At 36.5% G+C, this 25,741-nt stretch overlaps 4 protein-coding genes across 8 annotated transcripts; 2 read left to right on the top strand and 2 right to left on the bottom strand.

The window, feature by feature from the left end:
* Positions 1–5,153: 5,153 nt before the first annotated feature.
* On the bottom strand, positions 5,154–9,374 carry LOC122090685 (probable F-box protein At2g36090). Of its 3 annotated transcripts, XM_042660351.1 has the most exons (4): positions 9,102–9,374; positions 9,006–9,024; positions 8,826–8,900; positions 5,154–6,487 (listed from the first exon to the last, which is right to left on the bottom strand). In XM_042660351.1, exon 4 carries the CDS (start codon positions 6,461–6,463, stop codon positions 5,342–5,344), a length of 1,122 nt encoding a protein of 373 aa, XP_042516285.1. In that variant the 5' UTR covers positions 6,464–6,487; positions 8,826–8,900; positions 9,006–9,024; positions 9,102–9,374; the 3' UTR covers positions 5,154–5,341. The 3 variants fall into 3 exon arrangements, with proteins under 3 accessions (XP_042516285.1, XP_042516283.1, XP_042516284.1); XM_042660349.1 differs by having other exon boundaries at positions 8,826–9,024; XM_042660350.1 differs by lacking the exon at positions 8,826–8,900 and having other exon boundaries at positions 8,924–9,024.
* A 1,848-nt stretch (positions 9,375–11,222) lies between these two features.
* On the top strand, positions 11,223–13,877 carry LOC122090778 (putative pentatricopeptide repeat-containing protein At3g05240). The gene has a single exon (XM_042660497.1). The coding sequence runs from the start codon at positions 11,482–11,484 to the stop codon at positions 13,147–13,149; it is 1,668 nt and encodes a 555-aa protein (XP_042516431.1). The 5' UTR covers positions 11,223–11,481; the 3' UTR covers positions 13,150–13,877.
* A 200-nt stretch (positions 13,878–14,077) lies between these two features.
* Positions 14,078–14,758, bottom strand: LOC122090779 (outer envelope membrane protein 7-like). Its single transcript, XM_042660498.1, has one exon. The coding sequence runs from the start codon at positions 14,522–14,524 to the stop codon at positions 14,291–14,293; it is 234 nt and encodes a 77-aa protein (XP_042516432.1). The 5' UTR covers positions 14,525–14,758; the 3' UTR covers positions 14,078–14,290.
* Positions 14,759–16,628: 1,870 nt separating this feature from the next.
* On the top strand, positions 16,629–23,962 carry LOC122090506 (ATP-dependent (S)-NAD(P)H-hydrate dehydratase). Of its 3 annotated transcripts, none has more exons than XM_042660127.1 (12): positions 16,629–16,760; positions 17,350–17,555; positions 17,768–17,844; positions 17,962–18,071; positions 18,163–18,277; positions 18,629–18,691; positions 18,843–19,006; positions 21,307–21,368; positions 22,355–22,421; positions 23,337–23,402; positions 23,505–23,633; positions 23,708–23,962. In XM_042660127.1, exons 1-12 carry the CDS (start codon positions 16,639–16,641, stop codon positions 23,733–23,735), a joined length of 1,209 nt encoding a protein of 402 aa, XP_042516061.1. In that variant the 5' UTR covers positions 16,629–16,638; the 3' UTR covers positions 23,736–23,962. The 3 variants fall into 3 exon arrangements, with proteins under 3 accessions (XP_042516061.1, XP_042516063.1, XP_042516062.1); XM_042660129.1 differs by having other exon boundaries at positions 16,635–16,760; positions 17,425–17,555; XM_042660128.1 differs by having other exon boundaries at positions 16,660–16,760; positions 17,386–17,555.
* Positions 23,963–25,741: the final 1,779 nt, after the last annotated feature.

Here is a 25,741-nt window from a genome sequence, read left to right as displayed (position 1 = left end):
ACACGGACCTTAAGGGGTTCTTTACCGCCCGATACAACAGCTGCGGTCGATTTTCACATGACGAGAATAGCAAACAAAGGATAAGGTGTCGGCGGTAACTGTAACGGTAACTATTAAACGATTAAAATGAGAAAAGGGTGTGGGGCATGGCTGCCATTGGACATGAGCTGTGTGTCCCAAACACCTCTGAGAGGGCCCATCCTGAAGACTCCATTAGATCACTCTTTTACCTTTTTTGTGTATGAACAGATATGCTATTTTTAAGTAGACCCCTCTTTTCTCTTCAACCTACGGTGAAGGAGGAAGGGGAATCCACAATCATCATTGCCATCGGTCCATTTGATTGGAATAAGAAGTTGCTGTTTATAATCTTGTATAATAAGAAATTGGAATTTCTTATGATATATATCCATTTGCAAGGTCAAATCATCAATGGTGAAGAAACTCTTTTTCTCTACATAGATAAAATATGACGTTGTATTTATAGATACAATAAAAAAATTTATTTTTTTAGTAAAAAATAATTAATTTTGTTAGAAACAGCCTCATTTGATTTGATTTGATTAATTCATATCAGTATCATTGGATAAGGTTGCTTGTGTGATCTACGATCAACCTAATGCACCAATCATGTCGTATCAAGACTTTGGCAAATGATGGCCAACCCCACCTAGGAGTGTTTATGTCATATGAGAACTCATCGTTGGAAACAATCCTTATGATTTTGATATCCGTCGAGAACAATAAGAATCCGAGTCTAGGTTTGTTGGTGACCTTAATGATAGGAGACTACCTAGCTTACAATCAATACCAATGTTGGTACCATGAGCTAAAACCTTGTTTTTAACTATTTTTCTATCTTTTAAAATAAAAGACGTTGACTCATGGTAGAGTAAAAACTATTTTAATATCTCATCGTATCTATCTTGATAAAATAAATAAATAAATAAATAAAATTTACAAAAAAAAATCGAAAGATATTAAGAGAATGAAAGCTTGAGAGAGAGAGAGAGAGAGAGAGAGAGAGATTAAGAACTAGTAAGTCAAACATAGAATATTAGTGGCACGACTCTTTCTTTATTATTATTATTAATTTTTTTTTTTTTTGAGGAAATACAGTTCCTATGCGTGGCCAAGGGCCAGTGAGGTAACAAATGAGGGAACATCCATAAAAAAATCATTTTTTCTTTAATGAAGCGGGCCAATTATTTTACTCCCATAAATTTGAGCACAAGGGTCGCACACATCACAAAAAAACATTTCCCCATTTGTTTTTTTAAGGATTGCCAAAGACATGGATGGCACAAACACCCTAAAAAAATGATAGATTTTTATATTATTATTATTGTTGTCATTATTATTATTAATTGGGGTTGGGTTTAGGGTGCCTCTAAACTTGGAGGTCACAACAGCAGTAGACTAAAGGTCAGAGTTTTATTTTATTGTAGGGAAAGGGGCTGGTTTATAAGATCAAGGTTCAAAGAATCATGATCAAATTGGCCGGCCGATTCTTATTGATCCAGCTCATACGATCATTGTAGGGAAAACCCTACACAGCATTAAAGCATTCATTTCAAGGTTGATCCAGATTATAGTTGAAAAAAAAAAAAAAACTTTGTTCAATATGGTATTTTTAAAATTACTTGAAATTTGAATAGAATGGTAAAAGTATAGCCAAATATTTTGATAATCTAAGAAGGAAAGAAAAAAACCGAACAATATGGGTTTTCACCGTTCAGATTTTAACTTACAATGTTTGGAGATTTTATTGGAATAGAAAATTGATCTCTGATGTTTACTTGAACCATGAATGTAATTTTTGTCGTATGTTTTCAAACACTAGTGGATTTTTTTTGGGGGGTTAAGAAACACTAGTAGATGAGTGCATCACTAATACATAGTCTCACATTAGCTAGGGTTGCTTTATCTTGAAGGTTGATAGAGGTAAATAAACTTATTCGCACTAATTCGGGCCCTTACAACTTTAAGGTGAGTGATCATTTGACACAACTTAATCAATTCCAGTGTATCAGAATCGAAATCCCATCCTTCAATTAATGGACATTACTACGTAAGAGGTACATGGGATAAATGGGTTTTTGAGTAAGTCAATGCTGAACCTACCTTCTTCTCTAAAACTATATTATCCTTTTCAATTGCATAATAATTTCAATTTATTTTTATCTTTTTTTAATTTTAATTGAAAGAGATGTGTTCACCATTATCGTTGACCCTAAGAATTAAGTAATGTCTTTGGAGTTGTTGGTTACAAGTTGCAACGATGCATCCCTTGTTTGCATGATGCCTTACTTGATCGTGATGAGTAGTGTTTTAAATAAACAGAAATAGAATTGTTCTTGTTTATTAATGGTTACAAGAAAATATTTAGAGAGGAGGTTTGAAAGATCTTTTTCTAGTGATAAGTTCAATTTTTTATTTTATTTTTGATAGAATAAATTAATTTTTTAATTACCACATATGTTTGCTAATCTTCCCAAGGGACAAAAGCTTTTTGGTTGTTCAATAAGATATGCCCTAATGGGCAGTTGGAAAGGGGTGTTTGGAACTTAAATAAGATTTTGGGTTTTGGGTGATTTTATTTAATCTTGGATTGGTTCTTAGTGTATGACATGTTGTCATTGATCATGTTGCATATTCTATGATTTGGTTAATGATTATTTAGAGTCATGATTTTGTATTTAAGAGTTGTGTATGATATATTGCTCACTTGATGATTCAATGGAGACCCAAACTAATTGATAAGTTGAAGTTTGATTTATTTAATATATTATTTTGTTGTATTGTATCTTTTGATGATACATCGAATGGATTTATTAAAAAATTTAGTGTTCTTACTTTTTATGGATGTTATTATATAAAAAAATTGGTTGGTCTAACTAGTTGTATCAGACAAGAGGCATTGTATAATGCATTTTTATTAGATATATAATCTGTCATTATTTGTGCATGTCATTATATACATATATAGTCGCATTGGAGCATAAATATTTATTGAGTGACATGTTATAATTTATAGTATGCGAGAAAAGTTGCATCGAGGGTAGTAAGATCATTTTATGTAAGGAAGAGAGAGAAAAAGGGTGCTAGTTTATCCTCCCTTCTTGGTTCAGAGAGCCTTTGATCTAGATTATGTTTGGAAACCAAAAAAATAAAATAAAAAGACAGAGATCCTAAAAGGTAGTGTAACCTTTAAACCAACTTGTGGGTTGATGGGAATACAAATAGAAACATTAAGGCTCCGTTTGGTATCGTTCTAAAAAAACATTTATGGAGTTTTTTCGTTCTATTGGAACGGAAAAATGGAATCTTCTGTTTGGTGCACTTATGGTTCATTTCTGTTTTTTTGGAACAAAAAGTGAAAAAAAAAACTGAAAAAACAAGATTGGACGTGGAGTTCCGTCTTCCCAGTTTCGTTCCATTTAAAAAAAAAAAAAAAATTCCCGATAAAAATCTGAACTTTTGAAACACCATTTTTTCGTTTAAAAACTGTGTTTTGACACAGAAATTGAAATTTTCGTTTTTGACACGAAATGGTGTTTCTGGAACATAAACGATACCAAACGGACCCTAAGAAGAATAGAATTTCCGCCCTTCATGAAACAACTACTAAAAGCATCAGGATTGTTTCCTTTAAATGTTTTTTATTTTTCTTTTTCCAGTAAAATGTTTCTTTTAAACGTTGCCCCACACTTTAGAATTTCATTCACTCACGCAAGCAAAGACAAGAAAGATTTCGATCCAATGGTAGGATAGGTGACACACAGTGATCAGAAACAATGACAAATGACATGAGGTGGTTGCCAACTGTCAATGTGATTTTTTTTTTTTTGATTTCATGTCATGAGCAAACACATGGCGTTGAAGTTGCCGACAGTTTCATGAAAAACAGTTTACCGTAAGGCAGGTGGCAATCAATGGTTGTACCATACGCAGGAAGTTAAAGAAAGTGGGACCGGTTACAGGCTTACAGCCAACGAGTAGAGGAATTTGAATTCAAACGAATAATTGTTAGACAGGTGGCAGACCAACAGGCTCTATAGACGACGGACGAAACGAGGGAAAAAAATCGTTTGTTTTTCTTTATCCATGTATTTCTTGTTTTGCTATCTTCAAAAGGTGACATGTGGCATTACTTTAAGTGAACGGTCAAGACTGAGTTAAAAACCAAATTGAATGTAATAACCCTCATCCAACTGAATTAATCTTGACCGTTGATGACACGTGTTATCTTCTGCCACTAGCAAAACACAAGAAAAACAGGGATTAAAAAAATAGACGATTTTTATCCCGAAACAAGATCCTCTCAGATTACTTTAACGCACATTCAAAAGTTGACTGACGCTTACAAATGGAGTAGATAGTCTAATGGTAAAAATACCCTCAACCCAGAGTCAACCCAGAGACTTGAGCCCTCCTTCCCTAATAGAGTCATAATAGAGTCAAACAGGACTGAAAGAGAGAGAGGCAAGATAATTCCCAATGAAAGGAGAATATTCTCTTCTTTCTTCCCAATGAAAGGAGAATATTCCCCACAGAAAGAAGAGACTTATGAGATAGGATCCTCCAAAACCATCCCATGTTCATCAAAAGCAGAAAGACATCTCCTAATGGGGCTTTATAGGATCCAATCCTATAAAAGGGTACCAAGGAGCTAGGCAGAGGTAAGTTCACTATGTCACTCACTATCACTCCCTCACTATTGTTGCATGAGTTTCTAACTTGGGCGTCGGAGGAATAAACCCGAAGTCATCTTTGGGCCTCTGCCTTCTATGCTATTGTAAGACTAACCTTCAATCTCTAAAAGATTCTCGACAACAACTAATGCCAACAAAAGGTTTACCATCAAAGACTTGGATGTGAATAGCATGATGTGAAAGCTTATAAGGATTTGAACACCCTCTCCTAAGTCTTAAATGACTAGCTTTTAAAGATTAGTTCTACTCAAACCCTAACAAATGTTATCTGAAGTAGAGAATTTTCAACAATACTGTAAGAAACTGTAAATGGCCTTCGTTGCACAAAAGAAAGCTTTGGGTACAAATGATATAGCAGCACATTGTGTGAAAAATTTTGGTCTCAACCAAAATCGAATCAAAATGACTATCAAAATATCAATGTCGAAAGAGCTGAAATTCGCAAAATGGACTAACATTTCATTGGAACAAACTTGATTCCCTTAGATGAAATTTATAGGCATCCTACAGTAAAAGATATCACAATATATTTAATCAAACCTGGGATCAAATTTCTACAAACTGAGGCTTTATCACCGCTCTAAATAGAAGTCCAATAACCAAGATGGTAATGAGGATATTGTTTTTCATAAGATACAGTAACAGAATGTGATGAATGCAGCAATACCACTTATGAGACAGAGCCTGTCTAAACGGCTTTCATTTCTCATTTTCTCCTCCTTTAACTCACTTTGAGCTTTTGAGTACAGATGACAGGATTCTAAAGCTTCACTGTAATTTTTGCTCCGACGAGATTTCAGTGCTTCTCTAAGTACAAGCAAACTGTTCCTTCCATCAATGTGAGAGCCTCCCATGTCTTTCAACTGCATACTTAGCTCTGTTAGCTTGAGGGTAGTCTGACTACCCTCTTCCTCAGTATGAATCACTCTAAACTTCATAACTAGAATGCATTCAACCACTTGACATGGAAGGATGTCTTTGGATGGAAGAATGGATCCAAATCTTATCAAGCAATCCTTATCTGTCGGCCAATGCCTTTGGCCTCCAAGGGGGCTCCAGCTCGAGACATTAGCAGCCTGCTTTTCCTTTTTGTTCACAATGATCCAACTAAGCTGGATTCCATCACAGAGCTCTCTCCAAAGCTTCCCATCTTTCCTCTCCTTCTCAATGGATAAAATTGGTGGCAGACCATCCTCAATTGAGAGCCTAACTTCATCTTCATGAAGGCCATCATTATCCGATAAGTTAAGAAGATCAATACGGAATGGGCAGTTGTAAAACCAACCATTGAAGCCATCTGAATCAGGAATACCCCAGAGAACCTTTGAATAAATCACTTTGTCTTTATATCTGACATCCACAATAGAGATGAAATCTGAGGGTGATATACTTTCAAATTCATCAATTTCACCATAATACTCAGCATCAAACCATTCTTCAGGGTATTGAGAAAAGAAATCAAACTCAACCCCAGGGACATCCTTGTTCACAATTAGTGGGTAACAGTCTGCATAGAATTTTCTGAACCCACCAACTGATGAGATCAAACTCTTAACGTCTTCCCGATTGGTTGAGGGCCATAAAGAATGGCATGCATTTTTCCATAAACTCTCTTCTTTTGAAATGGAACAGAATGCGGCACAAGAGCATGCTGCATTTGCCAACGTTGTGCCATCGAGACGTCTCAATATGTCATAGAATAGATCACTGCTCAATGATGCCATACTTTCAACCTGGGCAATTGACATTGCATAATATGGTTCTCTGATCACCTGAGAATAAAACCACAGAAAGCAAAAGATGAAGTAGTATTCTTAACAGAGGACAGGGAGGCCAAGATCAAACCCAACCAAAAACAATATCGTTTATCCTCTGGAACATTTCAATATCAGCAAGAGGAACTAGAGTTTTTCCTTCCACAAAGGAAAAAAGAAAAAGTAATTAACAAGTAGATTATGAATGGGGCTTCTGGTAACTGAGTTCTAAGTATTTATCTTTTGTAAGATAATCCCATAAATATTCTATGTATTTATTTTTTGTAAGATAATCCACTTTTATAGGATGGTTTTCTTCAACCTAACCAAGCTGACCATTCTGCATTAACATGTCAATTACAGCAGTTTGTTTTAGGTGGCACATTATCTAAGATGTACTTCGTAGACGAAATATTAGCTTCTTCCTTCCTATTCGGCCATGTGTTGTTCTCCTGATTTAAGCATTTTTCTTTTCATATTTCTTTCTAAGATTTTAAGGGTCTTGTTATCCAAATAATTGAAGGCATCTTGCATCTTATCCAAGTTCCATTTTTTATCATTCCCAGTAACATCGACTCATGTTCTTTGAAGGGCTAAATCACTTGCCATTTCCTGTTAGTCCACTTACTACTAAGCTAGCAAAATAAATGAAAACCGAAATAATTAAAATTTTCTCCCACTTGAGTAATTCCTCAGGGCAAGAACTTGATTAAGCAGTAAATATGATGAAATAGAAAAATCTTCAAGAACCTCAAGTGAATAGTAACAATGTCAAAGAAATCGACAGAGAAATCATAGCATTTCCCTATACATAATCTTGATCAGTATTTACAATCTCGATGGGGTGAAATTCCTTTATTGTAGGGGACAAAGGATGTCTATAATCAGTCAATAGATTTTCTGACTAAAAGATCATGGAGCGTGCAATTTCCCAAAGCCATATTAATGTGATTTTAGAGTTCATTTTAGTGCCTAAAGTTCTAGACCATGAAGAAACCTCGATCTGGCTATTTCATTTGCTTCTATTTTCTAATGATGTATCCAGTTGCCTCTTGGACTGAAAGCATTTCGGTTTGGTCTTTCATAGCATGCACTTAAGATGAGTCCATCTTGAGGCATCACTTTCAGTGCTCTTTAAACCAAAATGAAACAATTCATTCAATGTACCAAAAACCTTAATCATAAAGGCCTTTTTTTAGGTAAAACATAAAGTTAGATTGTATGGACAGATGTAACTTTACTAAATCCGGACTGGTGGAACTTTACGAAATCCGGACTGGTGGAACTTTACTAAATCGATTCTAACAATTCTGCTGCCTCCATGAGAAGGAAATAAGAAGAGTACTGAGGAACAGTCCCATGTACAACTCAGAGATCTTTCATTTATGAGGCTTTGTTCAAAGACCTTACCAAGAAAAAACAAAAATATGGGGCAAACAAGACTATGACATCTGCAATAAGGTAAGGTATTTACTAGTTGCACCACCGACAAAAAATATAAAAACTGACAATTTTGTTCAAACTCCAGAATTTGGAAGCCTGAGATATATATATTTAAACTGTAATGCGCCTAAACCTAAATTTTCTGCTGGAGCATATATGGAATCTGCTGAATCCAAAATTCTAAACAGTGCACTCATGTATGCTGTATCATTATACAAGCACAAAATACCTGTTCATAAAGCGTAATAAGCCCACATCGATTATGGTGACAAACAAACTCGAAGAAATACAATGACAGTATAACTGCACTAGCATAGTAATTTGACTTTTAAATAGCAGTCCAACAGGAACCAGTTAATACCTGATACCTTCTCTCAACTCAACTCAACTAAGCATTTTCCTAACTAAGCTACGTGAATCATGTTAAACCATTCACCCATGTTTAATGTGATATCTATAATACCCTAGCATAAGTAAGTTTGTGTTCAGGATTCATGCTGAAGGGTTTTGCTAGATTTTTTATGATGCCCTGCTGCCCAGCAGACGCATCAACCCTCCTCGTTTACCCAAGCTTTCGGTTCAAGGTACTGGTGGAGTTAGTCCATACCTTCCCTCTCACCAAAATCAATCACATTCACATTAGATACTCCAACATTGCAGAACTGGATTTACCACTCTCATGCACATTACATGGAACAAGAGAAAAACTCATTCTTGGGCAAATAATGGATCTCAATTGGGTCAGTGCCGAGGCTAATGAAACATAAAGGTACGAGGATGAAAAAATATGCAGAAGCCACATAAAATAAGCAACAAACCCTGGTTCCTTAATCAATTAAACGCAAATGGCGTTCAGAAGAAGTGCAGCTTTGAAAATCAACAAATAAAAGCAAAGAGGAACCCATCAGCTCACCTCATGTATCACCCAGTCGACAAAAATTTGCTAGCGATCCAAGAAATACTCTTGTCCAGGAATTAAAAATCGTCACTGAAATGGAAGAGAGAACGAACCTGGAGGCTTCAGAGAAATCCAGTGCTGATTCGAAGAAGCCAAAGAATAAAAATTTTGAAGGGATCAAGGAGAACCCAATACCTAGAATTCAGAGATGAACCTGAAATAGAAGGATTAGAGAATATAAGAGCAATGCCAAATTGCTAATGCAATATGAAGAGGAACCCATCAGCTCACCTTGCTTAACTCCCCACCGACAAAAATTTGCCAGAGAAATGGACTTGAGAGCCAGCGTGGAGGATTCTGAGAAATTCCGGAGATTCGAAGAGGCTAGATAATCAGAAATTTGAAGAGATCAAGGGAACCCAGAACCCAGAATCCATAGTAGAACCTGGAACAGGAGAATTGGAGAATCACAACGAATGGCTAATTGCCGTTGCAGTTGGAGTGGAACTTAATAGGTAGTCAACAAGTCTTAGGTGTGGGTTCACCTGAACAATTACCGAGTCAAATATTATCAATTGGGACTTTTGCAAATATAAATGAAACCAATTAAACAATGGGCAGTTGAAAGATGATCACTTTTCCCTCTCCGTGTGTATTTTCCGCATTTGATGGGGACTTCATATCTCTTTTATTAAAATATGCCAGTAGTGTCAGACGAACATGAGAGGGAAAATTATATAATTATTTATTTTTAGATTTTTCTTTATAAAATTAACCACAAAAAGTTTTGATCAACAAAAATATCCAAAATTAGGTTTGAGTTTACAAAACTACCCACTCAAAGTTTCAGTTAACAAAAATACCAAAAATCAGGTTTGGGTTTACAAAATTACCCAAAATAGTGATTCTTCATCTTTCACATATAATCATGTATTTTTTTATTACTAAAACTTTGAGTGGGTAGTTTTGTAAACCCAAACTCAATTTTAGGTATTTTTATTAACTTAAACTTAAAATGGATAATTTTGTAAAAGGGAACCTAATTTTGGGTATTTTTGTTGATCAAAACTTTTTGTGGGTAATTTTGTAAAGGGAAACCCAAAAGTGGGTAATCATGTAATTTTTCCAACATGAAAAGGAGATGGTGAAAGTCCAGCCAGAGCTTTGTCATGCAAACAAGAACTTTATTCAATTTAAATTACCTTCACTCTCACAAGTTTGAGGACAATGGCTACCTAGTACCTACTCTTCTTGTTATCTATCTTATGAAAGATACAGGTAACCCACTTTAGATGAAAGTTGGTTTCGTTGTAACAAATCACTTTGGAAGTTCTGATATTAATCCTTCCATTGGCTTTATTCAATCAAATGTATTTGCTTTTCTTGTTGAAACATTAAGATCTCGGACCTTGGATGTGTTTAATTTATTCTTGGGTCATCTCAATTTAATGTCATGAGATTTTAAGTTCAAACCCCAAAATGCATTTCGTGGGTTTTCTTATTTTATTTAATATTTTTTTTTATAGTCATGAATGGACCATCACGACCCATAACATAGGGTAGAGGTAGTGGAGAAGTCCCACCTAAACGGTCTCGTCATTTCACCGTCAGTGAAAGGAAACTTTGTCCACTTATTGTTGTCACATATCCAACCAAGGGACTGTCTAAATAACATTTTGTGGGTTGAAATTGAGTAATAATTGAGTTTATAGGTTTGTTGGTATAGTAAGTTGTTATAAGTTTCTTGGCAATTGATGGTTGACAATTACGATGCAGCTCTGAATTAGTTTTCCCTGTATTATGAGAGAGAAATCACTTCGATATCATGTAAATATTCAATTTAAAAGCTCAAACTATTAAGTGGATGGACTTAATAGATACAAGGAGGAAAATCTGGATCCCAATTCTCAACATATATTTTTCTCCTTCTCCTTTCTATCTTCTATTTTAATAACGAGTAAATAATTCAATGTTGCCAAGATCACACTCCATCCTACACTCAAGGTCTAAAAACACCAAATCAATCTCAACCAATTTCAATACCAATCAGATTAGAAGAATCGGTGTTTTTATACCTGTTAGGGTGTTTTTCGTTTAAGGATAGGAAAAGTTGGATCAGCCTATCCAACTTATCTAATCCCAATTCTTGAACCCTACTTAATCTCTCAATTCCACGACATGTGAACCTTTATCTCGTCTCCTACTCTATTGGGTTGGCGTGAAAGATTTCATTTTATTCAGGGCTATGAAAATCGGAATTGAAATCAACTTGATAGATGCTGATTTCAATCCAATTGAATTGGTCAGAATCAGTTTCAGAAACCCTAGAATTACCCCTCAAATGCGAAAACCCAGCTATCCGGGGGAGAGGAAAAAAAAAAAAAAACCCCTAGAATTGACCCGTTCAGGACATTCAGAATCGGGATCCATCACATGATTCCGGTCCGAATCAATCCGATTCAGATTTTTGATTAATTTTCCCACTGAAATGGGAACACCAAAATCCATCGGATGGCACTTCAAACCTGCTTGGTGGAACAACGAACTTTGAAGGGAGCTCTGTGATTTTTCCCTGATTCCCTTATTAATCAAAAAATCATCTTCAGCTTTTCCCGCAAGTTCAATTACAAATCACCATCACTCACTGATGCGCTTCTAGCAAACGACGAACATGAGGGTAGGATTCGGCGAAATCCTCCTTTTGCTAGAAAGATGCAAAAGCATGAGGGAGCTGAAACAGATACATGGGTTGATGATCACCGCAACACTCATCAGAGATATCATCTCATTAAGTAGGCTCGTCGATTTCTGCGCAAACTCCGACTCCGGCGATCCTGATTACGCTGCGTTGGTTTTCCTTCAGATAGACCGTCCCAGTGTCTACATATGGAACTCCTTGATCAAAGGGAGCTCTAACAGAAACAACCCAGATGAAGCATTGTCCATGTACAGGAAAATGCAGCGACGAGGGTATTCCCCTGACCACTTCACCTTCCCCTTCGTGCTCAAAGCTTGTGCCTTGAACAGAGATCGAAATTATGGAATGTGTGTTCATGATCGCATTGTTAAAACTGGGTTTGAGTCGGATTTGTATGCTTCGATTAGCTTGATACACATGTACGCATCATGTACTGATATGGAAGCCAGTGAACAACTGTTTGAGAAAATTCCTAAGTGGAATGTGGTGTCTTGGACTACCCTCATTTCTGGTTATGTAAACAATAATCAAGCTGGTAAAGCTGTGAGGGTGTTTAAGGAGATGGAGCTTCAGGGAGTCCAACCTAATGAGATCACCATGGTGAACGCCTTAGTAGCCTGTGCACAAGCAAGGGATTTAGAAACTGGAAGATGGGTCCATCAACGTGTCCGTGAAAATTCGAATGTTATTCTTTCAGCCGCCATAGTAGATATGTATGCAAAATGTGGTAGCTTAAAGGTTGCTAGGGATTTGTTTGATAAAATGCCTCAGAGAAATGTTGTCGTTTGGAATGCCATGATTGGTGCTTACACCCAGTATGAACGTTCAAAAGAAGCTTTAAGTCTCTTTGCAGATATGCAAAATGCAGGGTTAACTCCAGACGAGACCACCTTATTGAGTGTACTAGGTGCTTGTGCTCACCATGGAGCCCTGAGTCTAGGTCAAGGAATTCATGCTTATATCGAGAAGACCCACATTGGCAATGTTATTATTGGGACTTCCCTGATGAACATGTATGCCAAAACAGGAGAAACACAGAGTGGAATCCAGATCTTTAATGGGTTAGAGAAGAAGGATGTGACAGCATGGACTAGTATGATCATAGGTATGGCCATGCACGGCCGTGGTAGAGAAGCATTGACTCTTTTTAAAGTGATGCTAAGGGATAAAGATGTTACTCCCGATCACGTCACCTTCATTGGTGTTCTGTGCGCATGTAGTCATGCAGGATTGGTTAAGGAGGGCGAAGAACACTTTAATTCAATGAGGAAAGTGTATGGTATAACGCCCACAGGTCAACATTACGGCTGCATGGTGGATCTTCTGAGCAGAGCTGGCCATTTGACAGAGGCAGAGAGGTTAGTGAAATCAATGCCGATTGAACCCAATATCGCGATATGGGGTGCCCTTCTGAATGGTTGCGAGGTGCATAATGATTTCAATTTAGCTGACAGAGTAGGAAATCACATACTCCAATTCAAGCCTCAGGGAGGTGGTGTTTATGTTCTTCTTTCAAACATATATGCCAAGGCAGGAAGGTGGCAGGAAGTAATGATGGCTAGAGAGGTAATGAGACTAAAAGGACTCGGGAAAACTCATGGGTGCAGCTATATTGAGGCCAAAAGAACCCTAACCATTTGAATTCCCAGGATTATCAAAACGGAACCTTCAAACAGGTTACCATTTGCTTTGTAATCAGTTAGATAATAGAGCTTCTGCTTCTCCTTCGACTCAGCTCAAGGAACTTGTCGCAACATACCAGCTTTGGTGTGGAAGAGAATTTGGCCGTCTAACACCATCCCAAATTTCAGAAATTTCTTGTGGCATGCTTGCCCTGATAGTCTTGCTACTGAGGTGGGTCTTGCTTCTTGTCATGCTCCAATTGATCCACAGTGCCAGCGTTGTGGAGGAGTTGCAGAAATGGAAGACCATATTTAGATTATCCCTTTGCCAGGCCAAGAACACTTTCATATGGAGAATCTGCCCCACATCATTCAGAATTGGGGATCTGTCATCAGCTCTTCAAGGTGAAGCTACGGTTATGAGGGCAGGGATGCTTCAAGGCTTATCAGAAGGATTTGAGCTCCTTGAAGTGGAATCAGATGACAAAGAATTGATGTCTTTCCTCAATTATACAAACCATTCTCTGCTCTTAGAGGTGATCAACATTGTACAGGATACCACCCATATAGCCTCTTATTTCGGGTCTTGTTTATTTTACCACATTTCCAAGGAAATTAACAGAGTAGCTGACTCTCTTTCTAGTGGGTGTTGGACAAATTGGCACAATTCCTCTTCTGGGTTGTTTGAGTTATGTAATTTGGATGCCTTGCTTTTTTGACCTCTAGTTTATAAACATCTCTTCCCTACACAGGATTCCTGTTCATTTATAATAGCCATGCAGGATCAACAATCAGATAATGCAAAATATACCTCTGCCAGAGGGCCAAAAGTTCATGGAAGAGTAATAAGTTGTGGTTTAAGGATTGTTAATGAGAAAGGCTTGTTATGCAATAAATCACAATTCAGTCAGATTAAAAATAAGAGGGAAAAAGCAACATGAAATCCCTTGTATGAAACCTGAAAAAGATCAAATTTTTGAATCCATAACAATATGGTACTACATTAACATGTTATTGAGAGTTGTTGCTCAAGGGATAACCATTCGGAAAACAGGGGAAAAACCTAATTAAAAGCCAAAACCCGAGCAGTAGAAGATGGGAGGAACAAAAATGAGAAAAAAAAAAAAAAAAAAAGTTAAGAAATTGAAAGAGACGGGATTCTACTTCAGCTCAGTGGAGTCGGAGATATCGTCGGTGGTGGAGAAAGAAGATTTGGGAATCGCGCTGGGGTCGTTATCATCGGGGTCACGAGAGGGGTCTGATTTGTCCATGGCGCCACGAGCTTTCTGGAGAAAAGGCTTGAAAGCGATCTCTATGGTTAGCCATCCGAAAGCCAGGGCTCCCAAAACCACAATCGCCGACTTCACCGAGTTCGCCTTCATCGATTGCTTCATCCTCGGCTCCTCCGCTTCAAGAGTTCAGACCTCGATCTTCTTCTTCCTCGCAGACTTGCTGGGTAAGTAAGCTTTAGATTGTGGAGACGGGATTCCTGTGGGAGACGAACAAGTTATTTCAAATTTGTCGAAGGGTTTGGGCTTTGAACTTCGCCCAGTTTTTAAAACCTCGGAACGCGGGTCCGACCTCATCGGATGGCCGAGACGACCTCAGGGGACATGTCCGGGTGCTCTCGGCCATCTGATGCTCAATGCACTGCCCCACTTACTGTAGATAATAATCGTTCGTCCAATGGTTTGTGTGTGGTCATGCTACTTGTGCACATAACTTCTTGACTATAATTAAGGGGAGAAATTAGAAAATTTTTCCATTTCCTTTTAAATAAAAAATTGCAATCATGTTGATAACCTTGTATGTGCTATGGATGCTCAAAATTATGGCTCAAAATTATGGGCGAATAGTTTATTCGGATTCACAAAAGGTCACATTCAATCATGTTAAACCAAACCTTTACCCAATCATCAATATTTGCAAATCAATGGATTTTCTACACCAAGGAAATAGAACCCACCCAGACCAATTTAACCATGCCATGATCAATAACCCTGAATCCCCCTATTCCTTTGCATTAGAATCCATCTTAACGTGGGTTTATTGCATTTTTATTCAAGGAAATTATGTATCATTAACTACTAACTATCTGATGACATGAAAAATTATTGAAGTGGCATCACGGAGTTATGTTTATGAATTAAAGCAAGCTCGTGATCTAGGAGGATAGGGTTGGAAGTATGAAGTGATCGGAAAAAACTATAATAATTGGTTTTGGAGAAAAGTACCAACTCGTGGTCTTGGAGTATTATTCCATCTTTTTATGATGTCTTTGACATTATGCCCCACATTATTTTTTGGGTCAGGCCTACAAATGAATTGGTCTTTATTCTCAAATCTTTAGCCCATCAAACTATGATGCACATAACTAGTATTATTGTCTCTTTTCAATAATGCATGATTTTTACTTGATTATCAAAAAGAAAAAAAAAAAGAAAAGAAAAAGAAACATAGAACAAATCACAAATTCAATCAATAGGATAAAATAATAATGACTAGATTTGTGGGTGTTTTCTTCTTCTATAGATAAATAAGACTTTCTTCTTTCTAATTTTTATTATCCCTTCTATTCTTATCCTATATAGTTTATAATATGCTCATTATTATTTTTTTTCTCCAAACTTAACCAATATAAATTTTAAGAAATAAAATAATTTGGGATAATAAATTTGAGAATCACTAGTAATGCCATTTTTTAAAATGATTGATTTTAATAGTTACTATTTATTAAAATATAAACAAATAAATCTAAAAGGTTACATGGTTCTTGTGCAGTTTGGGGTGTCAAATGATTGTCCCACCTCTCATGAATGACGAAATTCTCAACACCTTGTTGATGCTTTCAATAATATTTTCATAGATTTAGATTCTCTTCAACTGCTTTGAGTGCCCATTGCTCAATCATATTCAACGATTGGAAGCATCGTATGCATCCCAACACTTGGTCAATGGCCACATTGTCTTTTAAGAAACCCTTTCCCTTAAAAGATATTGGAATTACATCACAAGTGACCCTAATCAAGGAGACCATACATCACCTCCAAATTTATTCAAAATTTAAGCATATATTGAAGAGAAACAAAAATTTGTTTTTTGTTTTTTTTATTAAGGGTCCGTCTGATAACGTTTCTGTCGTTTCTGTTTCAAGAAACGGCAGAAACTTAAATTTCTGTTTTTAGAAATAGAAACGGAATTGAAGGTGTTTGATAAGTCATGTTTTTAAAAGTCGATGGTAACCAGTGAAAGAATTGCCACAAGTCGTTTCCAGAAACGCCGAAACAAGTTGAAATTGTTTCGTCTAGGTCATTTCTTGAATCATAAATAAGTAAAAATTTATATTTATATTTCTAAGATAAATGAAACGGAATAGTTTTATCAAACGTTTTTTGCTCCGTTTCTACTGTTTCTGAAAACAGAAACGATAGAAACGCATTTCTTGAAATGTTATCAAACGGGCCCTAAATGTTCATAAAGGAATTGATGCATGTGCACCACTTGGTTCATGCAAGTGCGTAACACAGAGACACACCTTGAAGCTGGAGCCATGGCTCAGTCTATTTTCTTTTCTGAAATGCGTCAACAATACCACGCCCTCCCCGCTTTCTCCATCACCACCGGCACCAGGTATGAATTTCCTTTTGTCTGTTCTTGCTCTTCTCTGGAATTTGCAGTCATGTCGTTTCAGTTATTGTTAGATTTTAAATCATGAAATAAATAATTAAAAGAAAAGCTTATATAGTTACTTGACTGATCGGTAATGTCGAAATTCAAGAGATTCACTGTCGATTTTTGTTCATCTAATTAATCGGTTTACTTGCGCTGCGCTGAACTTGCAAAAGTGATTGGGGAAAATAAAAAATAAAATGGAAAAGGGTCTTTGAGGGGGTTTGAATTCGAATTTGTTATTGGAAGTTGTGGTTATTTGATGATTATGTATTCAAAATGGAACTTTTTATGATTTCGGTTGAGGTTTAAGTAATCCCATCGATCTCCTTAGGCCGTTAAGGAACTGGATTTAAAGTTGGTTGTTTTGGATTATTCATTTCGTAAAGTGGGTTGTTGGATTCACTAGATTATGGGATTCCTCCTTATTTTAGTTCTTTCACAATGCTTCAATTCTATCCAGGACCATATTCTCTGTTAAATTGTATCTTTTTAAAATTTGCACATTTTTAAACACTGTTGAGTTTTTTTTTTTTTCGTTGCTGGGTAGTCCAAATTGTATGTTGGTTTCCTCGGCAATTCTTAGGAGACAACAGTTCCTGATAAGGTCCCTGGGAGGTTACAGAAATCAGATCCACACTGAGAGAATGCAAGTGACAAAGGTTGGGTCTGGAACCCATTTAGAAGCTGATGCCGAGAATATATTAAGAACAATTACTCCAAAGCTTGACCCAAATCGACACAAAGGCCAGGCAGGTCAGCTTCTTTTCCTATTTTGCTGTCTTTTATTGTTGCCAGTTACTAGCTTATAGTCTTACTGGAGCTAAATTGTCTCGTTTTTCCTTTTTTCAATATGTGAGAGTTTATAGTAATTGCAGGTTTGTAGTTATTGCAGGGAATGTGTCTATTAATATTTATTATTACAATATTTCCATGGATCCAGTAATCACTAAAATGTTGTTCATCAGGGAAGATAGCAATCATTGGTGGGTGCCGTGAATACACAGGAGCTCCATATTTTGCAGCTATATCAGCATTAAAAATTGTCAGTGTCCACTTCTTTTGCTTTTCCATCGTTTTCATTATCTAGTTTGGGTATGGCTATTGTTTTGCATGTTATATATTCTAAACATTGTTCACTTGCAAATTTTACGCCACATAGGGTGCAGATTTATCCCATGTTTTCTGTACAAAAGATGCTGCTACAGTTATAAAAAGCTATAGCCCAGAGATAATTGTGCACCCTGTTTTAGAAGAATCTTACAATATAAGGTGATTTGCCACTTGTAATCCACTGCCCTTTTGATTATTCAGATTTGTTATTTCTATTCAGGTTCTTATTTTCATGAAACAATATATTCAGGGAGGAAGAGAAACGATATATCTCTGCTAAGGTTCTGGCTGAGGTTTCCAAGTGGATGGAGAGATTTGATTGCCTTGTTGTGGGTCCAGGCCTGGGAAGAGACCCTTTTCTTCTGGTATTTTCTTTTGTGGCTTCATGTTCTTGTTTGTTGTTGCTTTTTATAAAGTAGATTTAGTTTCTGGATATGGGTGTGGTCCTAATTATGTGGTATATTTTCTTTTGAGAGATGACTAGGAGCTGTTATCCATGTGCTTACTGCTTAGTGGAGTCTGGAAGGGATTAAGTTTTTCCATTGGTTCCAGTTCTTGTTTTTCCTTCTCTTGATCTTCTCTTTCATTTCTAAACTCTTTGTTTTAGCAAAAGATTCTTGTTTTTGTTTCAACTCTGTATTCCTATTTGTATTTTTACTTCCACTATTTATATGTTACATCTAAAATTTTCCATAACACTTGTATAACTTTTACAGGATTGTGTTAGTGAGATAATGAGGCATGCACGTCAATCAGAAATCCCCGTTGTTGTAGATGGGGTATGTTAATTCACCAGTTTACATTGGAGCATTTGAAAGTAAGATTTAAAAGAACCATAAAAAGAAGAAGAAGAAAAGACAGAGAACCAGTTTACTTAATCTGTTTCTGGGCGTCTTACCTTCCTTTTATGATGGTATGTGTGCTTCACAGGATGGACTTTTTCTTGTCACTAACAATATTGATCTGGTCAGTGGGTACCGCTTAGCTGTCCTAACTCCAAATGTGAATGAGTATAAGCGCCTTGTTCAGAAAGTTTTAAATTGTGAAGTTAGTGATGAAGGTGCTACTGAGGAACTACTATCTTTGGCAAGAAGGTAACTATTTGTATGTTCTGCATCAGCAATAATTATATGTTAGTATTAGAGTACTAACCTGCTTGTAGACTGACTTGCTTACCTATATATTGGACATCCCATCAAATTAGATGTATCACCTGATACTTCTTTTCTTGTTTCCTTTCCCCTCCCTCTTTTCTCTTTTATTTATTTATTTAATTTTTTTTTTTTGGGGGGTGGGGGTGGGGGAAGGGGTTAGAAAGGAAATGCATCATAGAGTAAATTAATAAGAAAGAATGGGATAACACAATATGTTATCCTTACAAATTAAAACTATACTTCTACTGAAATACTCAGGTGACTTACTCAGTCCCTAATATAACAATACTAGCACATGTCAACAGATCTGATGAGATAGTTTGGCTTCTGAATGAGCTGCAGTTGAGTATTTGATGTAGGGGGTTCCTAGGTGACTAGGTTTCCTTCAAGATTAGCTAACTAGGTAGGGTTAACTCAAGGGACTTGGGTAGGTAGGACAAAAAGAAACTCAGCAAACAAGATTAAGCATGCAAAATAGAATGAGATAATAAACAAAGTAGCAAAAAACAATAATAATCTAGGCGGAAAAACACATAAACTCTTACTTAAGTTTTAAGTGGGGACATGGGGAAGGGAACAAACATCATACGAATGTTAGGTTCAGCACAAATCAATCCAGACACCAAATAAGATATGCAAACAATCAATGTCCTCTAGCAGCCAACTAAAATAGAAAATCAGCAAGGATTTTGGAGATATAACAGTGACAAAACGTCTTAAAACAATGGGTAAAAATAGGCATAATCAAAAGGGCAACGGCTGGTTTCAATGTTAATGGGTTGCAACATATAACAGGGATAAATGGAGGTGGGAGGAGTTTAGTTTAATTATTTACCTTGTTGCTGTCCTGGTCTGAGGAGAAAAGAAGAAGTCGAAGTCCTCCAAAATGAAGAGTTGCAGTCCAACCTACTTGATGAAGAACAGCAGTCCCGATTGTTGGAGAAGTTCCAGCAGCAACCCAGTTGGGGTTTTCTCGATAGAGATAATTTCTAATGATGGTGAACAATTTCTGCAATAAGGCAATAGCAACAGGAAAGACAGAAAACAAAAAAGAGAGGGATGAAGGATGAGAAAGGGAGACGGAGAATGAGAGAGAGAGAGAGAGCCGTGAGAGAGAGAGGAGGCGAGAAACATAGAGAGACCGAGAGTGAGAGATGAGAAGAGGGAGAGGGCAGCGAGAGAGAATTCGTAGGGGGGATTGGGGGGCTGTTTTTCCTTCAATAATCTTCATTCATTCATTAATTTGGAACCATGGCCAATGGCCTTACATAAATAAGAGACTAATTACTAAAAAGAAAAGAATATTCTAGGAATGCTATTTCATAAACAAAGAAACTTTCTAAAAAGAAATCAATAGGATATTTACTTAGTTTCCTAATTGACTTAAAGACTCAAATAAACAAAATCCTAGGAAATAAAACTACTAACATATCAGATTTGGTGGGGGCCACAATCTTGGCAAAGAAAGGAAGGAGAAGACTCGATCCAGCACTGGGAAGGCTGGATCGAGCCTTCCTTTTCTTTTTCTTTTTTTCTTCTTCTTCCTCTTTCTAATCCTCCAACCACAAAGAAGGTTGGGTCTTCTTCTTCCTTCGGATGTACGTCTTGATGTCCCCATCAATATTGGTGATTAACCTGGCTTGCATCATCATGTGGTGGATCTTGTCTCCTTGTGATCTTACATATATATTACAGCAGATGCTTAAATGCTTTCCTAAATTTTCTCTCCTTTATGTGCGCATGTCTTCTGTGCTTGGAGACATTGTCATATGTTGATATGGGATTAGTGAAATAAGTTGTGCCACGGTCTCTCTATTTTAATATCTGATGTTTAGGAAATCAAGGGGTAACTCTGTAGGTTTGTCCTCTCTCCTGTTTCTCTGTCATCTTTATCATCTGCTATTACTACTTCTGAACTGTTCAAACAATTCAAAATGTCTGACTGGACTGGTTGCTCATTGATCATTAATGTTTGGAGGCCATGAACAGTTAATGTGTTTTTTATGCCTAGATTTTGACTGTCAACGGCCTAGATTACTAGATCTTTATATTTGTATTCATGTGCGTGTGTAAACCATCTAATTGTTGCCAGTCAAGCTGGTAGCTTTGCTCCATTCATTCTATGCTGAGTTATACAAATGCTGTACATAGTTTTGAATTTGTGTGATGAATGTGAATGGTATTCCATTTTGTTAATTGTGCTCCCTTAGCCTTCTTAGATCATTGCTCTGCTTTGTCAGGATTGGCGGCACAACTATTCTAAGGAAAGGAAAGTCTGATCTCATCAGTGACGGTGAGACAGGTACAAAAACAAGGGAGTAAATCATTTTCTTTTTAAGGATGTTCAACATTCTCTGCATTGGTTTTCAATCTTCAGGTATGAAGCATTTGTGCAAATTTGACGGAAAAGTACGACTCCATAATAAAATAGACTAAGTTGATGATGCAAAAGGGCATTATGGTAGTTATGGGAAACTTTGAGGAACATGTGTAGTGGCATTACCTGAAGAGATGAGACTCACCATTTAAAGCATCCTTGTAAAGCTAACTCTCCTCAATTGCGTTGATTTGGTAAACATGAAAAGCATCTGAGGCTGTCTCGAAGATATGGGAAGCAATTTAGCTGAATGTCAGATTGGCTTAAAAAAATAAGAAAAATAAAATAAAGTAAGGTAAAAACAGGTTCACAGATTGGATGCTTTGATTTTCTGTTTGTGGCAATGGATTAAGAAGATTTAGTACTTTGGGATGATTGTTTTATATGTAGGCTAAGGAGATGTTCTATGTGTGATAGGATAACCCCAAGGGGTTAGCGCAGTTGGCTTGGAAGGGACACGGTACTCCGCCTCAGGAAGTGAGGTCCCGTGATCAAACCTTCGCTGCTGCACCTAACTTCTTGGGGCCACTGCACGAGAGTTTCCGTCTCGGACTGAACCGGTCCTGTGTAAGCGGTATCACAGTGACCCCAGGGACTAGTCGAGTCAAAGATTTGGACACCTTGGGTATCAAAAAAAACCTGTGTGATAGGATGTTTTTTAAGTGTTAGATCACCATGAGCAGAATTTTCTTACTAAGCCAAAGAAGGTTCCTCAATAGGGACAGCTAAAATCAGTTAAACTGTAGTTCCATACCTTAAGACCGGCATTCCATTTAGTTTGTAATTTTTATCAATGCAGCTGATTGCCTTAATTTACTTCTACTGGACATATATTTCTTAATGTTTAGCTTTTGTTCTATGAAATATGGTAATCTTTAGATTTACTGAAGCTCTATCAATGGTTTATACAGTCAATATGGTGAGCACATTTGGATCCCCTCGGCGGTGTGGTGGTCAGGGTGATATCCTTTCCGGAAGGTTCGTTACTATAGAGAGTGCTTTTAACCAATATCTAGTTTGTATTCCATTTATTTCTCTGACTTACATGCTGCTTGCACTTCAGGACCTGTTTTTTCTTGTTAATTAAGTATGTGATTCTTCTGGGGAAAAAAAAAAAAAAAATGAAAACCACGAATTATTAAATGATTTGATATTTCTCCTAATTTCTATTTTTTTTTTGGTTTTCTCTTCTTTTTTTAAATTTTACCCTGGATATGACTGAACTTGTGAAATAGTATTTGTTAACTAAAATTATTTTGAGGCATTTCAATTCATATTGTGGTGTGTCTTGTTTCACTGTAATGTTGTAGACTCCTAATGGTTCTTTTTTTGGGTAGAAAACTCCTAATGGGTTGGGTTGTAAGTTTTCCATTATCTTTATCGCTCCTCACGAGTCCCCTTCCTTGTATATTCCATGGTGGTTCTATTTTATTTATTTCTTGCATGTCTAGATTTATTGGAATCAAAAGCCAATTTTTCCTTGAGTCGATTGCTAGGTCTTTTGTGAATTGAGAATCCTTGAGCATGGTGACTTTGTGTTTTGTCTTCAAGCTGCAGATAATCACTGTGAGCGTTCTTTAGGGAAAAAATCATAGCACTTTACCAGGATTCTAGCTGTTCCTTGAAATTTATTCCCGTATTTGAATCCTGGCATGTTGACCCTTAATATCCATGATTCTTATTTGTTATTACTCTGCCAATCACTTATGTTCGCTGATCCTGATGCTTGGGAGCATCTTAACGATGGCAGCTGCAGCAAAAGGACTCAAGAATTTTAGAAATATTTTTTCTGAAATGGCTGCATTGGTGTCAAAAAACTCTGCTGCTAAGAGTTGCAAACTGATTATTTCAAAATGGTTTTCTTGTCTAAAAATTTACCCCTCTTGACACCAGTGTTGCTGTATTTTCATCTTGGGCACGCCAACAGATTGCAGCTCCGAAAGAAGATTCAAGTGACAGGTTTATTGGTTACTTAATCACATAAATGCTTGAACTTACGTAGTTGAGTATTATCTTTTATGAATCTCACTCTGGTGGTTTTCGGATTTTGATTCTGTTAAGTACACCAAATCCAATGGTTCTTGGGTCTATTGCTGCATCCGCACTGTTGAGGAAAGCTGCATCGGTTGCCTTTGAGAAGCAGAAAAGAGGAACTCTTACCACAGACATCATTGAGTGTTTAGGGAAGAGGTTGTCACCTTATTCCAGGACAATTTCATGATTGAAATGAAAGTTTGCTCTACCTAATTTTTGCTTTCTTGCAGTTTGGAGGACGTATGCCCTGCCAGCTGACGATGTTGATGAACTGATTCTGTCATCCTGGGTCACACTAGGGATGAACTTCAGAGAGTAATGACAGCTGAGTTTGGATTCTCTTTTTTATCAAAGTTTTGTATGCCATCATATTTTAATCCATGTCTTTAAATGTAAGAGATCTATGTTGTATACACAATTTCTCCTTTGGGAAAAGATGTATACTCAGCTGGAGAATAAAAATGAGAAAACATAAATTCACAGCCTGGGAAGAGAGACTGAGGGTAGCCATAACCATACAATGCCCCTAAAAACAAGCAAATCACACTGCGGAATATACTAAGAGAGCAAGGGGGAAACCTGCTCAGTTTTCATGCATTTATTTAACCATGTGGATACATAAGTTGCCATCCATTCTATTATATCTGGTTGTGAATTATTGGAAAACCAGGTTTTGACTTGGGCAAATCACCCAAGGTGAGTGAAAAAACACATGAAATTTAGTTATGAATCATGATGACTAACCCAAGTTTAAGAAATGATCAGACCATGTCCAAGTTTGTTTGAGATCTTATTGACTTGGTATTTTTGCCCAAGTAATGTGAAATTAACCAGATTCAGGTTTTTTTTTTTTTTTTTTTTAATTGAGTCACGTACTCAAAGATCATAAGTTTGGTCTATAATTAAATAAAATTTTAGGAATTTTTTGTTCGTTGTCTTCAATATTAGTCTCTTTTTTTTTCTCCTTGATGAAGCAACCATAGCCTCAATCCCTCTCAATCCATACTCACTGGAGGGAAGATTTAAAAAAAAAAAAAAAAAAAAAAAATAAAGAAGGCAAAGAAAAGAAAAAAGAAAAAAAAGAAACTTGTCCTAGTATTAAGCTGAAAAATGGTAGCGTACACTCCCTTTTCAAAAGAAGATCAATACAATGAACACTACAACTTAATTTATGATTTGGCTAAAATATCGGTATAACGCGAAACTTCCCGCGGATGGCCAATGATCCAAGAAAGGAAAGAATCGATCATAGACTCCCTATAGATAAGATTAACAACGATCGAGACAAAAGTCTTTTGTGCACTTTGCCCTTCTGTAATAATTTGGTTGAATTTTTATAAATTTTTTTATTTCTAACTAAATATATATTAATATATTATTTCATTATGAAATGGCCGACCAATCAAGGTTTGAAAATGATAAGTTAGATAAAAAAAAAAAAAAAAAAAAAAAAATTGATTTTCCAACTATGATTGCAACAGAAATAAAGGGAAAAGAAGTAAAATCATATCAAAATTAAATGAAAACTTCAATGATAATTACCCAATAGGTGGTGTGAGTAAATATGATCGTATGCAAATTGTCGTTCACTCAAGAAGAAGATAAGAGTGAAATAGTGCAGAAGCAATTCCATGCCTCAATTGTTAATTTTAAAAAGGAAATATCTTGTTATAATCAATATTGGTGGAAAACAATTTTTTTTGGGTGAAATTGTTACCTATTTCTTCACCCTTCAAGTATAGCACATAGTTTTTTTTTTTTTTTTTTAATGAGATTAAAGTTTATCATTTCACATGCCTGTTTGGAAAATGAGTAACATTTAATAGCGACATAATAACAAATCACTTTTAAACTATTTTGAAAATCATTTTTCATCTTTAAATAACTTTTAGAACAAGACAAGGAACAATCAAAAGGTCTCAATTTTATTTATTTATTTTTTATCTTACTAAGTGCTGCTGGCCAGTGACCAACTCCTATACATCTACCACTCACACATGCATATGATAGGTTTCAATCTCACAATCTCTTCCCCTAAACTAAGTGCTGCTGGCCAGTGACCAACTCCTATACATCTCCCACTCACACATGCATATGATAGGTTTCAATCTCACAATCTCTTCCCCTAAACGCGAGCTATTCAAGCCAAAGCTGCCTCCACAAGACCAAACTAATGTTCCTGAAAGGTCATAACGTCTCATTTCACCATTTTGGTGACAAAAAGATGCACCAAATAAAAAAGATGTGTTCAACAGAATAAGGGA

The sequence above is a fragment of the Macadamia integrifolia genome, chromosome 10, assembly GCF_013358625.1.
Source record: "Macadamia integrifolia cultivar HAES 741 chromosome 10, SCU_Mint_v3, whole genome shotgun sequence".
In the NCBI taxonomy this organism is placed as follows: Eukaryota; Viridiplantae; Streptophyta; class Magnoliopsida; order Proteales; family Proteaceae; genus Macadamia; species Macadamia integrifolia.
Note: the sequence above shows the minus strand (reverse complement) of the source record. Positions and strands in the feature narration are given on the sequence as shown.

Excerpts from the sequence above, each read along its gene's own strand:
- LOC122090506 (XM_042660127.1), top strand. The coding sequence starts at position 16,639 with ATGCAAGTGCGTAACACAGAGACACACCTTGAAGCTGGAGCCATGGCT. Across the intron at positions 22,422-23,336 it reads GGTGATATCCTTTCCGGAAG|TGTTGCTGTATTTTCATCTT; the intron begins GTTCGTTACTAT and ends TCTTGACACCAG. Across the intron at positions 23,634-23,707 it reads ATTGAGTGTTTAGGGAAGAG|TTTGGAGGACGTATGCCCTG; the intron begins GTTGTCACCTTA and ends GCTTTCTTGCAG.
- LOC122090778 (XM_042660497.1), top strand. The coding sequence starts at position 11,482 with ATGAGGGTAGGATTCGGCGAAATCCTCCTTTTGCTAGAAAGATGCAAA.
- LOC122090685 (XM_042660349.1), bottom strand. The coding sequence starts at position 6,463 with ATGTCAATTGCCCAGGTTGAAAGTATGGCATCATTGAGCAGTGATCTA.
- LOC122090779 (XM_042660498.1), bottom strand. The coding sequence starts at position 14,524 with ATGAAGCAATCGATGAAGGCGAACTCGGTGAAGTCGGCGATTGTGGTT.